The sequence below is a fragment of the Cupressus sempervirens genome, chromosome 6 (genome assembly GCF_028749045.1).
Source record: "Cupressus sempervirens isolate cs-2001-9-10 chromosome 6, ASM2874904v1, whole genome shotgun sequence".
Taxonomy (NCBI): Eukaryota; Viridiplantae; Streptophyta; class Pinopsida; order Cupressales; family Cupressaceae; genus Cupressus; species Cupressus sempervirens.
This window is the reverse complement of record NC_143123.1, coordinates 116,573,566-116,587,280: the sequence shown is the minus strand read 5'-3', so window position 1 is coordinate 116,587,280 and position 13,715 is coordinate 116,573,566. Positions and strand designations below refer to the sequence as shown.

Genomic DNA, 13,715 nt, shown 5'->3' with positions numbered 1-13,715 from the left:
CTTAGAACATTTGTGAGAGCCTACCATTTAAGAAAAATTCAAAACCAAACTTAAGAACATTGACACCAATATAAAGAGAACATAATTTTGTCCCAAATAAAAAATAGCTTTTAAATTAGAGATTGTGAGCTTGAGTTACGAACCTTCAAAATTGACTATCAAAATGGAAACTACATTAGAGAGTGGTTCAAATGCATATGTTGCTATTAGCATTATGTCATCACGAAGTTTTGTAAATTGCTACCAACTTTGAAAAACTCTACCAGCTAGTTGAAAACCTCTAGGTGGAATTTGAAAACACTATTAAACTGGAAAAAGAGCCAACTCTGATTATTTTGCTAAATTTTCTACTACTAAATATTTTAAAAATATATATATTCATATATTTTCTATTTTTGTAACAAAATAAATTCATAAATATAGATGAATTAAGGGCCATGTTGGGCCACACCCCACACTCTAAAGAAGAGAAGCTTGAGCCCTCGTATGTGATTAGGACCCTAATAGGGGTCAACAAACCATTAGAGGGGCCATGACCTCTAATGGTGGGACTCACACTTATAAAGTCATCCTTTTTGTACTTACAATGTTACACAAAGCCTAAACAACAGATAAATATTTTTTATTTTATTTTATTTTTTTTTAAAATTAGGTTTTTTAATATAAAAATAGTAATTTAATTACGATGAAAAAAATTAAAGAATTTTTAAATTGTACCATTATGTAGGTTGTTTGTATGGCTTGACTTACATTTTATTTTTTGCTCCAAATGATAATTTTCTCCAAAGTTGACAATTGGTCCATATGTTTAGATCTTCTAGATGTGATGACAATCTTTGTTTTGACATAAAATGATAAAAAAACTATGAGTGCCTCTTGGATTTGACAACCAACTCCAAATTTCAAACCCTTGTAGATCTACCTCGACATGTCCAATTAAAGAAAAAGAAAAAGAAAAAAAGAATTTATCAGACACCTTAAATGAATTGGTGATTTGATATCTACTTCTTTTGTCTACAATACAAGGGCAATGCGAATGATTATACATGCTTCAAAATAGATGCAAATCTACTAAGTTATTGGATTGGGAAACTAAGATGTTTGTTGGGTTACTTATTATCCCTATGGTTCTATATTGTTGTGAGGTTTGGGGCAACGACACCTCAATAACAAGATAGAAGCAAACAAAAAGTCTACAAAGATATCTTATCACAAGTATTTTCAAGATTAAGACCACAATCCTATACAAAGTCATATTACCAAAAGTTGAGGCCTTCTTGATTTAAGCGACTGCAATGATTGGATTGTTAGGCTATTTGAAGAGAATATAGGAAATGGAAGATCATTGTTGGCCCAAACTTTTGACAAATGAAAGGTTAGATAGAAGAAAAACACCTAGATGAAACTAAATATCAAGTGGCTAGATAAATGGAGAATTAATATACATGAATGCCTTAATATTAACTCTAAAATCAAAAAGTAAATAAGAGAGAAAGAAAAAAATGATATTTTAAATCAAAGGATCTTGGAAGAAAAAGAGAATATTACATTGAACATTTTAATCCCAAATGTGATCAATTGCAAAAGCATTACATGGAGACATATATAAAATAGAAAGCACAAATGTTAATTGCTCAATTAAAAACAAGCTCACACCATCTTACATGTGAAAGAGTGAGGTGGAAAATACCCAAAGAGGAATGAGAAGACAAGGTTTGTCTTATTTGCATGGCACGATCAATAGAAATAGAATGACATTATTTTCCATGAATTGTACAACTTTTGGTGATATCTAATCTGCAAATATGAATACCCAAAATGTTGAATCTCTAAGTAGAATAACAAATTACTTCATTAAAATTGACAACAAAAGAAAATTGATCGAGAGAGATTACTTTCACCTTAGTCTTGTTTCATCATTGAAAATCTCCCTTCATTCATCCATTCAATCTTCAATAATATCCAATGAAAAACTAAAAGCATTCCTTCATTCATCCCTTCAATCTTCAATAATGCCCAAAAGGAAAACTATAAACAATCATTGCACTTGTTCTGATGCTCGTCAAACTTACATAAGTTTAAAAACATAAACCCTAAACCTTACCTAAATAGAAAATGAGAATCAAGTATGCTCGTCAAACTTACAAAACTTGAAAAACATAAACCCTATACCTTACAGAAAAAATGAGAATCGATTCAAAAGCAAATCCACGAGAAATTCGCCAATGGATTTTCCTTCATTTTCATTTGGATACCAAAATACATCGACGCTATTACACGGGTTCTTCAGTACAAGAACCTACGTTCACAGTCTGCAGCTGTGCTTTTGTCATGTGAAGGAACAGTGCAGCGATGACAATCTCCACACTATTTGAAGCCACAATATTTTCCAGGTCTCCTTAAAAAAATGAAATTCGTTAGTTTGCATCTTTACACTTCTTGAAACAATCATAACAAAATATGAGTCAACTAAACATGTGAATAAATAGTAGCAACGAGTGGCAGATGTCTACTATAATTCCACACATCAATGATAATGAAGGAACTTGTACCTTGTTGTCTCATACTCCCACTGATAATTTTCACGCTCGAAATATTGTTTGCCAAAGAGAGTGGTACCCTGCCCACGTTCTCTACGACGCAGCTATATTTCACACAGAATAGTACCATTGCACAGGTCTGTATGGAAATCCAATTTTGTATATCATGATGGATTTTCAATGCCATTTTCATTAGTTTGATATTGGCTTGATTCACTTTAGATTCTAAAGAACACCTCTAGTCTTTGATTCACCCGCTTGGACCAACCTAGGTAATTGAGCCTTCTTTTATGTTTCCACAAGCCCTAAATCTATGCTCACTCATAAATGGTGACCAACCTTATTATAATTCCTATGGAAATTAATTTGCAGATATGATACAACCAATGATCTCCCCTCCTTGAATTTCTTTGACTCTTTTTGTCAAAAATGACCAGTTTTGTGCGTCTGAATAGCCATTCAATAAACTTTGACAATGACTAAAGGCTACTTAAAATGATTTTCTATAGCACTTGCATTCTTACGAAAACCTTGAGACTTGCTTCAATGATATTCAGTTCTTTGCGAACTAAGCTAGCTAAAAGTAAAGTAGGAAAAAGGATTGGGCAAGATCTTTATCGAAACCAGAAATGAAAAGAAAAATACTAATAGAACAAGGTTCCTATTTCCAGCTATGGTGATTATGGCTTGTCTAGCAATGAGTGATCTCATAGACAACAATGAAAATCCTCGAAATTAGTGGTCATTCCTTCTCTTTTCAACTAAATGTGCAAAATTAAATTGATTGTGATAATGGTGAGTTACAAATGGGCAATTGGTTTAGTTATAAGGAGGGCTTAGGGTTTGATTAAGGGTGTGGGGTCCCAAGAGGATTCCCATTACCTTTATTTTATTCAATATTATTTAAATTTCATTATCTTTTCAGCCAAATTTATGGGGACGTTTAGAGATTACTGGGATGGTCCAAGGACATAATAAACATCTAGAGTCATCTTGGGACATTTGGACATTTCTAAACTCTAGGATCTCCTAAAGAGGCATTTCAGGGCAAAAACCCAAAAAATCTTGTGGCAAGGGATGAGGGGAGAGTCACAGTGAAAAACAAATGCAACCATCTCTGCGAGCTAGTAGAGATAATTTAACTGTATCATTTTAACATTAATCTAGCTTAAGAATCCAAACGTAAAGCATTTTTTATTAGATGAATGTCTTCTGCCATCACTTCTGAAAGTCAAAGGAAATTATTTAGATTCACTTATGAGTTTCTCATTCACATGAAATGAGATTCAAAAGAACATCCCTCATGAGCATCCGACACTATATGATTAGCTACTGTCAATAATAAGAAGGAAAAAAAGTCTGCCCTTGTCACTGGAAACATTAATTCTCTTAAAAACTTTTCGATATTCAATGTGACCTTTTGTGGAGTAATAATGAATGTGAGATCAAACATGCACACATAGATTGTCTGAATTCTACAATTTGCCAAGTGGCTTGAAAGAAATCATTGTTTTAGTACTGGAAGGCATCATTTGCTGTAAAATCCTGGCAATCCGCAGTGAAAAAATCGCAGAATGTAATTTCCTTGGAAAAACTACATATGACCCTCTGTTCATCAAATGTATGACTTGTGATATTATAGCCTGTTTTCAGTACTGTCATGACTGCCCACATTTCTGGAGGCACCTGAAACCTTCCTCCTCATATTCTTGTCTGGATATCCAAAACTGAGGCTCATCCTGAAAGTAAGGCACATGTTATCATTGATGATAGTTATTCAACCATTCACCTGTTAAATCAAGAATCTTAAAAATAACGATTGTGTATCTTACCTTCATAATCCCAGCTAACACAGAACCTCCTGAGTAAACCATATATTTACGCCTTGGAGGATCTTCAATTCTTAATCGAAGTTTCTATTTAAAAGGAAAAAAGGTAGTAAATCAGTGCAGACTTACTGTAACTTGATAAATCTTAACAGGAAAAATATCTTATGAGGGCAATAGTGAGAACATGCAATAAGTGCATACAGAAAAAACTCATTCGATTAATGAGAAAACTAGAAACAACCTTAAGCCCTTGTTTGTTTCCTTTCAGAACATTATTCAGATAGCGTAATCGAACCTCATCTTCCAGTCTGTTGACAAGGCAAAGCAACAAAAATAACCAGTATTAAAACCTTTTGATTCCCAAGCAGGCACAATATCTTAGAAACCAATTTCTAATAGTGACTCACAATGAAAATACTAATTCAATCCATATCACAAGAAGGCTTTTTTAAACAAGAATAAACTACTGTCAATTAAAGAAACCTAAGAGAGCATTTCCTGAGAATAACATTTCCTGAGAATAAAAGGCTCTGTGCATGGAGTTCCTAGGTTTCCGTGCATACATTCAAATTTTCAATCAAAATCCTGTATTCAGAAAAAATATTTCTGAAATGTAGGGATAAAAGCAGGTGCAGCATGACAAACAAACTCTCTAATATTGGATTTGATTTGTATGGCATATAATGATGACTGCTTTTTAAAAGAAGAGTGACAAAATATTGTGATATTGCTACCAGGTTTCAACTGTGCAGTTTTTCAGTCAAATTTGACCTAGGCTTCATGAGGAGTGGTTCAAAAGAACCCATCTCTCATGAGAATGAATGGAACACTTGGCACTCATGGAAGACTGCATATGTCATCTTGGAGTTAATTAACATAAAAAGAGATTACAATTTACTCGACTTTCAGCCAAGGCTTGCTTTATAGACATATCGGATGTTATTGTAACAATCTGAAGGAAGCATTAAACAGTGTAAATTTCAATGATGACGATTTTGGCAGGGGACTTACCATCACAAAATATGGCCATACAATTTGGTAAATATATCCTAACCCTTGAATCAATGTATTTTAAAATAGCGAAATTACAAATTTGAATAAAGAATAAGCTATCCCGTAAACTTCTTTCTATACATTATAGTACAGAAAGGTTTTGATGATACAAGTTATTTCTGCCATTCGCCACCAAGAAAAGATGATTTTATCGAATGAAAAGTTTGTAGAGAATTGTGAGTTTTTTCAAAAATCTAAATGGTCAACGAAACATGGATGGAAGTTAATGCGAAGAGGTCAGATGACTTCATTTTGTCATTTCTATATTCTTTGTAGTCAGTGTTCTTTGGACAGATCTTATGAGCAGCAGGTTCTCTGCTTCTAGTTATTTCTACAATTCACAACCAAGACAAGATGATTTTATCGAACCAAAAGTTTGTAGAGAATCGTGAGGTTTTGCAAAAAACTAAATGGCCAACAAAACATGGATGGAAGTAAATACGAAAAGGTCAGGTGACTTCATTTTGTCATTTCTATATTTTTTTGCAGTCTGTGTTCTCTGCTTCTTTTCCAACTCTTATTCAACATTCTATAAGGCATTTTGTTTTGCTGATCATAATAAAAGGAGTCGGAAAGTGAGGTTGCTAATAAGACCACAAAATGAATTTGTCAAGGACTCGAGACATCTGTATTGAACTGAATAGCAACACGTTTCAGAAACAAAATTATGGAACAAACTAGGAGGTGCAGATAGTGGTGTGCTGCTTGAGAAAAAAACTTGAACAAGAGTTCAGAATTTAAACCTGCTTGGTAGTCCTGGATACATTGTACTGCCACCATTGAGAACAATGTGCTGATATAACTGCAAGTGTGTCAAAAATTTTATTATAGTTTTCCTTTTGCAAATAAAGAAGCATTCTCATTTACAGTTGCACAATATTTTCTCCTCATGTTTTATACAAAATAAATTGAAGACTATACCCAACTAAGATTTGATGTCATTATCAATTATCTTTTTTTATGCTTGTTCTACATGCACCTCATTCCTGTACTTACACAAAAATCAGATGGATAATAAAAGGTGTCCACCATATGCAGATTACATGTATTGTCCAAATGTGGCACAAATATGAATTTCATTCTAAGCTAATATGGCAAGCCCCTTCAGAATTAAAAACTGGGAGAGTACTGCTATATGCCAAATAGGTCAATAAGAAATAGAGAGAACAACATTAATGTTAATGAGAATCACTAAAAAACAAAAGGAATGGGCAAGGAATGATGGTATGGTTATTTGAAAGTTCAAAGGAAAGATTTCTTTTAGGCAGTAACTACTCTTATAAAGAGATTGAGGTCCAGAAGAACATGTAATTGTGATAACAGAAAGACTCAATTAGGCTTAACAAAATCCTTTTATTTGCAGTATGCAATTCCTTATAGGAGCAACTAGTAATGGATCTTACAATTTTGATATCAGAATCAAATTGCTAATCTATTTTTGCATATTCTCCAAAAAAGTCTCTCAGAGTTTGATTGAGAAAGAACGTGAAACTGGTTCAATGTCATTTTTTAGCAGCTTTCTGCCTGGTAAATTTCACAGCTGATTTTCCCCACATCCTATAGCAATTTGAATAAAATAGATTCTAGGCAACAGAATGAATGCTGACTAAATAGAGCTCTTTAGAACCTTCTGAAACATTTAATAGAGCTCCTTAGAACTTCATTATATCACTATATTTATTAGCATGCTAATAGCAAGTTAACTGCATGCAATGGAAGAGGAATTTCAAGGAATATTAGAATATAAAGTATGTAATCACTAAAAAGATATATGAAGTTGAACTACTTACCATCAAACGGTTATCAATTTCCATACTCTGGATGCACTGAAACACCAAGTCAGCCAATCCATCTCCCTCAATGTCTACTAGCTCCTACAAATAACACAGAACACAAATACGAAACTGATGTAAGCACCACATTAATTGTAAATTTTCCTACTCTGTTGTTCCGTTCATCTCTAGACTCTTTCCATCGTATTTAAGTGTTTTGTTACTCTACCCTCTAAGCAAATAGAGAGTTGTTACCCAGTTGTTTACTATGTACATTAATGATTATGTTTCATTAGTGCCTGATGAATATTGCATGGGAATTTTCCAAACGTTATTTTTGTAATACAGGTTTCAAGTATTTAAAAAAAAAGTTATATCTGGAGTAAGCATCAGAATGGGTAGTTGTGATAGAACACAGCCTTCATTTTCCTGGTAATTTGGATTGTACTTGCAAGTTTTGTTGCTAAATAGTGTAACAGTTTTAAAAAAATTACGTTTACACAGTCTAAGTTTTGAAATACTATCTCACTGCAAACTGCAGAAGAAAGTGTAAGTCATCAAATAGTAGAAAACCCACAGGCAACTCCGCAAGATGCTTAGCTCAAGTCTCAACTTCAGAATCAATAAACATATAAGTGGGAAAACATTCAGTGTGAATGGTAAGTAGGATTTTTTGAGACAATGTAGTATGAAGTTTGTTCAATCTCATTTAGATCAGGTAGACTGATCAGAAAGGTTTTAGGGCCAAGCCTTCTTTGTAGCTCTCTGAGTTGATGCTAATGATGGGAATATTAGTCTCCTGCAGATCATTTTCAAAATGGAAAGATTTGCAAGAATTTGAACCTTTATTTAGATTGTTGAGCTATGATAGCAAGATAGTGGATAAAATATACAGTGCTACAAAGACAATGCTAAAATAATCTCATTTGTCGAATAAAAAGTTGAAGGTACTCATCAGAAAACTGAGACAAATGAAGAGACGAACAAAGAAAAACATTTCTCATTGAGGTCTTGGCACTTGAATATAGTTTCTTCACCTTCTCATTTGGAAAAACAGTAAGAAAAACTTGAATCTGAAAAGTGAAGAAGGGCCAATTATGCTGATGATGGAGGCATGTCCACAATAACATGATCTACTTGTTAAAGAAATTCAAATTGGATAAGTCAAAAGAGTGTAGGTTTGGTACATGACTTCCAACATCAAAGTGCCATTTTAGAAGTCTGCCTTTGGTCATCAATTATATATTAAGATGTTTTCAAGGGACTGATTTCTTGAATGATCACCCTTCTAATCTGAAAAAAAAAAAAAAAAAAAACTGTTAAGAGAATGCCTTCCAAAACATGATCACCGAGAACCACAAGTGGTGCTTAAATCAATCCTTAGTGTTTTAGCATGGCTCCCTAAATCATCAATACAAACCATGAGAGTCCAACAGAACATATGAAAAGAGAACTGAACTCTCTCCAAGAAAAGGGACTGGAACATCCCAAAACCTGCTTGTGAACTAAACCAAAAACAACCTTCCACCAGATTGGGCCCTTGAAAACTAGCAGCATCCACCTGGTCAGGAGCAGAAAAAGCTAACAAACAAAGGAAAGGAGAATTTCCTTTCGAAAAAAAACATACTCAAACTGAACTGGGATTTTATCATGGTACCTGAAACCAAAATGGGGTTTTGACAGGATCCCCAAGCCAGCGCAACCTCCCAAGAATGACAACAGAAAATGGGTTCATTATCACAAAAATGATAGAAACACCTAAGCGCACGACAAGGGTTTTGACTGGTACCCTTAACCACAACATTGAGATCAGGACTGAAGCCCTTCACTGTGTAAAATCTGCTCAAAAGAATAAGCTTCCAAAAACCAGCAGAAACTCTGAACTTGGGTAAAGTCATGGCAACCAGAACCAGCAGCAAGAAGGGATTAAGCATAGAACCTCAAACCAACCGATCCATAATAAAAACATCATCTTCCTGCAAAAATGCATAGTGGATTCTGACAAGACTCCTAAAACCTCCATTATAACCAGCTGTAAAATATACTTTACCAAACGGCAGGCCCAAATGAGATAAAAGGGTTTAGACCAAGAACCCTTGACCTGAACCTTCAGGGACCTCCAACTAAGGTCCACCTCTGCACAATAACTCCTTCCCAACACCATATGAGAGAAACCGACCTCTATGCAGACAACAGAGGCAAGGAAAATCAGAGAAGAAATCCCTGACCAGATATAACTTGCCATTGAATGACCAGGAGACAGGAAAGATCGTTGATAGCAACAAAACTCCTTAAAGATCTAGAAACATGCCATCTCAATAGGAAGCAGGCAAGAGGAGGAAAGGAGCATCAAGATCTCTGACTAACACTGAGCCATAGTGTAATGTCCCCATCCTTTTAGCAACTAAGTGGAGTTCTTAGCCTTCACGTTTTCCGAAGGCTAAGTGGAGCATAAGAGAGAAGGGTGTAGGGAAAGTAAAAATAGAGGTGGAAGCTTCATTGTTTAGCATCGGATGATGGTGAATTGCATTTGATAGGAACTTGGATCTACAATTCTGTTCTTGGCATTAGAGGACATCCATCCTCTCTTGTGACATTCTAGACGTCATTCTCTTGAGGTTTGGCCTTTGGAATTCATTGCTATGTATTTAATTTTATTAGTTTGAGAACTAATAATATTTCAACAGTAGTCCAATTTTTCCGTTTGCATGAATTCCTTGTTTATGTTCATGTTATGTGGTTTAAATCTATGCAAAGACGTTAAAATCTCTATTAGTAGTTGGTTTAGTTATTGGGCATTTCCAGGGTGCCCATTACAGTGGTATCAGAGCTATAAGTCCTGCCATTCTGTGGAGATCTTAAGCATTTATGTTTGAGCATGCGAGAAGGGCTTTATCATTTCCGCAATACCAGAGCAAGACAAAATAGGAGTTTAGACTTGTAGAACGAACAGGGTAGTTCATCCGTGTAGAGGGACATACAATCTAGTCATACAGACACAGAGGAGATATTCTTTGAACAAGATAGCAGTATGGGTGACCGAGATGATAGGAATACAGGATTAGATGGAGGTAGGAATAGCGGTCTAGATCAGGAAAATGTAATGTTCAGGTTATTGGGTACATTAGAGGAGGGGCAGCGTAATATGATGTTGCAGCTTATGGCTAGACAAATGGGCATCGATATTTAATCCAGGTGATGCCAACAATGGAAACAACAATAATAGGGGCAATGATAATGGAGGCTGAGGCGACATTAATGGTAATAATGGACATGACAACAATGGGAATGAGGCTGATAACTTTAGACATGTTGCACGCCCCACTCGAACAGCCAGCTCGAGACCTCTTCTACCCACCTTCACACCCAGAGATCCAGTTCAACCGGTTAATGAACCTCAGATTACGGAGTTACAGGATTAGTTCAGGAGGGATTGGGAGGCCAGTGGACCGGAGTTTCAGGTGGACATTTCTCTCAGAGATTACATGGACTTGAGGATGAGACACATGCCTAGATTAGGAGGAAGAAGTCAAAACCTTGAGTTGAGAAAGAAAGTTGGGAAGCTTTCTTTACCTTATTATGATGCTTCAGGGAAGATGACCACACGAGCTTGGGTGCAGAAGATGGATACATACTTGCAGTTGAATCCTATGCCTGAGGAGGAGGATATAAAGTATGCAGCTATTCACTTGGATGAACTGGCACATGAGTGGTGGCACCATGGCAAGATAACCTTGGGACATAATCAGATCACATCTTACGAGGAGTTCACTAAGAAGCTCATAGAGAGATTTGATACCAAAGATCCCGAATTACAGTTTAAGGAGTTGGCACAACTCAAGCAGTGGGGATCAGTTGAGATGTATATCAATGAGTTTCAGAGGTTAGCTATGTTGGTCATAGATATTTTAGAGAGAAGGTTATAGTGTTGTTTATGGATGGACTCTCAGAACCCTTGTGAGGTTGGGTCAAGGGGCATGACCCAGCTACGTTGTAGGAGGCCACTAAAAATGCTCGTGACTTAGCACCTTCTTCATTTAGGAGCAGATTTCAGCACAGGGATTCTTATATGAAAAAGGACAAGGAGAAGGACAAAAAAACTTTTCACAAGGATGCTTAGCCAAAAAGAGATAAGTTGGATAATGACACCTTGAATGATTTAAGAAGGAAGAAGTTATGTTTTCATTGTAGAGAGCCTTGGGATTTATCTCATAAGTGTCCTCTCAAGGCTAAGGCAAATCAAATGGAGTATTTCTCAGCAGAGGAGTCATAGTCAGAGAGGGAGGATCAACACTTTGATTCAGATGAGGATAGTACTACAAAGGAGAGCAACATTCCTAAGGATGAGAAGTCATTAGCACGATTAACAAGGGCTCAGAAGGCAATCACATTTAAGGTCAAAGGTACTATCCAAGGGCAGAAAGTGATCTCACTCATTGACACTGGGGCTACACATAATTTTACAGATGCACAATGGGTAGCCAAGAGAGGTCTACAGATTGAGGAGCACTCTGGGTTTAGAATCATGGTAGCTAATGGTGACAAACTATTATGCACTCGGAAGATATCTAATCTTCACATCAGGTTTGGAGATGGCTATGAGTTGGAGGATGAGTTCTATGTAGTAGACATGGGAGACTATGATGTCATCCTCGGTATGACATGGATGGCCTCGCTAGTAGAGTTCACACTTAACCTAGCAAAATTGGAGATGACGTTTCAGCATGAGGGAAGAACTATTGTACTTAGAGGACTTTTAGATGGGAGTTGCAGAGTAGTTTCCCTGAGGAGAATGCAGAGACTTTTTCGGCATAATAAAATAGAGTGGGCAGCTGAATGTTTCACTATGCCAACTTCACAAGAGCCATAGGTGAAGAGTCATCCACCAGATATCCAGGAGATGCTTGACAGGCACACTAAGGTATTTGGCAAGATTCCGCATGGGGTTCCTCCTGACAGGGGGATAGAGCATGTTATTGAGCTCGAGGAGGGAGCCAAACCAGTTACGATTACTCCCTCTCGTCATCCTAAGAAACATAAGGATGAGATAGAGAAGGCAATTAAGGAGTTGTTGGAAATAGGGCATATTAAGCCTAGTAAGAGCCCCTTTGCTTCAGTGGTAGTGTTGGTAAAGAAGAAGGATGGGACGATGCGCATGTGCATCGGTTACAGGGCAATAAATAAGAAGACCATTAAGAACAAATATCCCATCCCACGGATAGATGAGCTAATTGATGAATTGCATGGTGCATGCTTTTTTACGAAGATAGATTTACAGTCAGGGTATCATCAAATCAAGATGAGGGAGGACATTGAGAAGACAACTTTTCGGTGTCACTATGGCCACTTCGAGTTTTTGGTTATGCCATTTGGGCTAACCAATGCCCCTGCTACGTTCCAGAGTTGCATGAATCAAGTATTTAGGGAGCAGCTTAGGAGATTTGTCTTGATTTTCTTTGATGACATTTAAGTCTTCAGTAAGACTTGGGAGGAGCATTTACAACATCTTGAGATGGTGTTGTCCACTTTGGAGAAAGAGTCATTAAATGCCAAGGAATCTAAGTGCGAGTTTGGGATGACTGAGCTACTATTCCTTGGGCATATCATCAACGCAAATGGAGTTTGGGTAGATCCTGAAAAGATTAGGGCTATTGTTGATTGGCCTACGCCTATGAATCTTACACAGCTTAAGGGATTCCTTGGTCTTTGCGGGTTTTACAAAAGATTTGTTAAGGGATTTTCACAAATCACTGCACCCTTGACAGACCTTACAAGGAAAGGGGTCTTCGCATGGACAGGTTCAGCTCAAAGAAGCTTCGATCATTTCAAGAAGGTGATGTCATCATTTCCAGTACTAGCTCTACTAGATTTCACAAAGCCAATTGAGCTTCATTGTGATGCGTCAAGAGATGGGATTGGGGCAGTCTTGATACAGGAAAAGCATCCCATTGTTTTTGAGAGCAAGAAGCTCCGTGGAGTGGAGAGGAGCTATTCCATCTATGATCGGGAGATGTTGGCTGTTATGCATGCATTGGCTAAGTTTCAGCCCTACCTAGTTGGGGGAAAGTTTGTTATCAAAACTGATCACAACAGCATCAAATACTTCATGAGCTAGCGTGACTTGAATGATAGACAACAGAAGTGGATTACGAAGTTACAGGCCTGACTTTGACATTGAGTTTTTCAAAGGTAAGAAGAATGTGGTGGCAGATGCTTTATCTAGGAAACCTCATATTTGTGCTCTAGCTGAGATTACAGGAGATTGGAGAAATAAGATCACAGAAGAGTATGCGAGGGACACTTGGGCTTCTGGAGTAATTGCAGGCACCATACATGATGATCGTTACGTGGTGATGGATGAATTGATTAAGTTCCAGGGTAGGATATATTTGATTCCTTCATAATAGTTTAGGAAAGTAATGTTGAAGGCATTTCACGATGCACCTATAGCTGGACACCCAGGGATCTTTAAGACCTATAGGAAGATCTATGAGCGGTTCACATGGAAAGGGGTCAAAGAT

General features: G+C 36.7%; 1 protein-coding gene and 1 long non-coding RNA gene across 2 annotated transcripts in view; both read right to left on the bottom strand.

Annotated features, from left to right (window-relative positions):
* Positions 1-1,908: 1,908 nt before the first annotated feature.
* On the bottom strand, positions 1,909-2,304 carry LOC149551486 (uncharacterized). Its single transcript, XR_016352746.1, has 2 exons — positions 2,173-2,304; positions 1,909-2,004 (listed from the first exon to the last, which is right to left on the bottom strand). It is a non-coding gene; the product is annotated as an uncharacterized LOC149551486 (long non-coding RNA).
* Positions 2,305-3,762: 1,458 nt separating this feature from the next.
* LOC149551485 (actin-related protein 2-like) overlaps positions 3,763-13,715 on the bottom strand; it is a 35,271-nt gene continuing 25,318 nt past the window's right edge. Inside the window, exons 11-15 of the mRNA XM_089786980.1 lie at positions 7,213-7,296; positions 6,166-6,224; positions 4,611-4,677; positions 4,373-4,456; positions 3,763-4,279 (exon numbers count right to left, since the gene is read on the bottom strand). Coding sequence (XP_089643106.1) covers positions 4,199-4,279; positions 4,373-4,456; positions 4,611-4,677; positions 6,166-6,224; positions 7,213-7,296 — 375 coding nt within the window. The 3' untranslated portion in view covers positions 3,763-4,198. The remainder of the gene's footprint in view (positions 4,280-4,372; positions 4,457-4,610; positions 4,678-6,165; positions 6,225-7,212; positions 7,297-13,715) is intronic.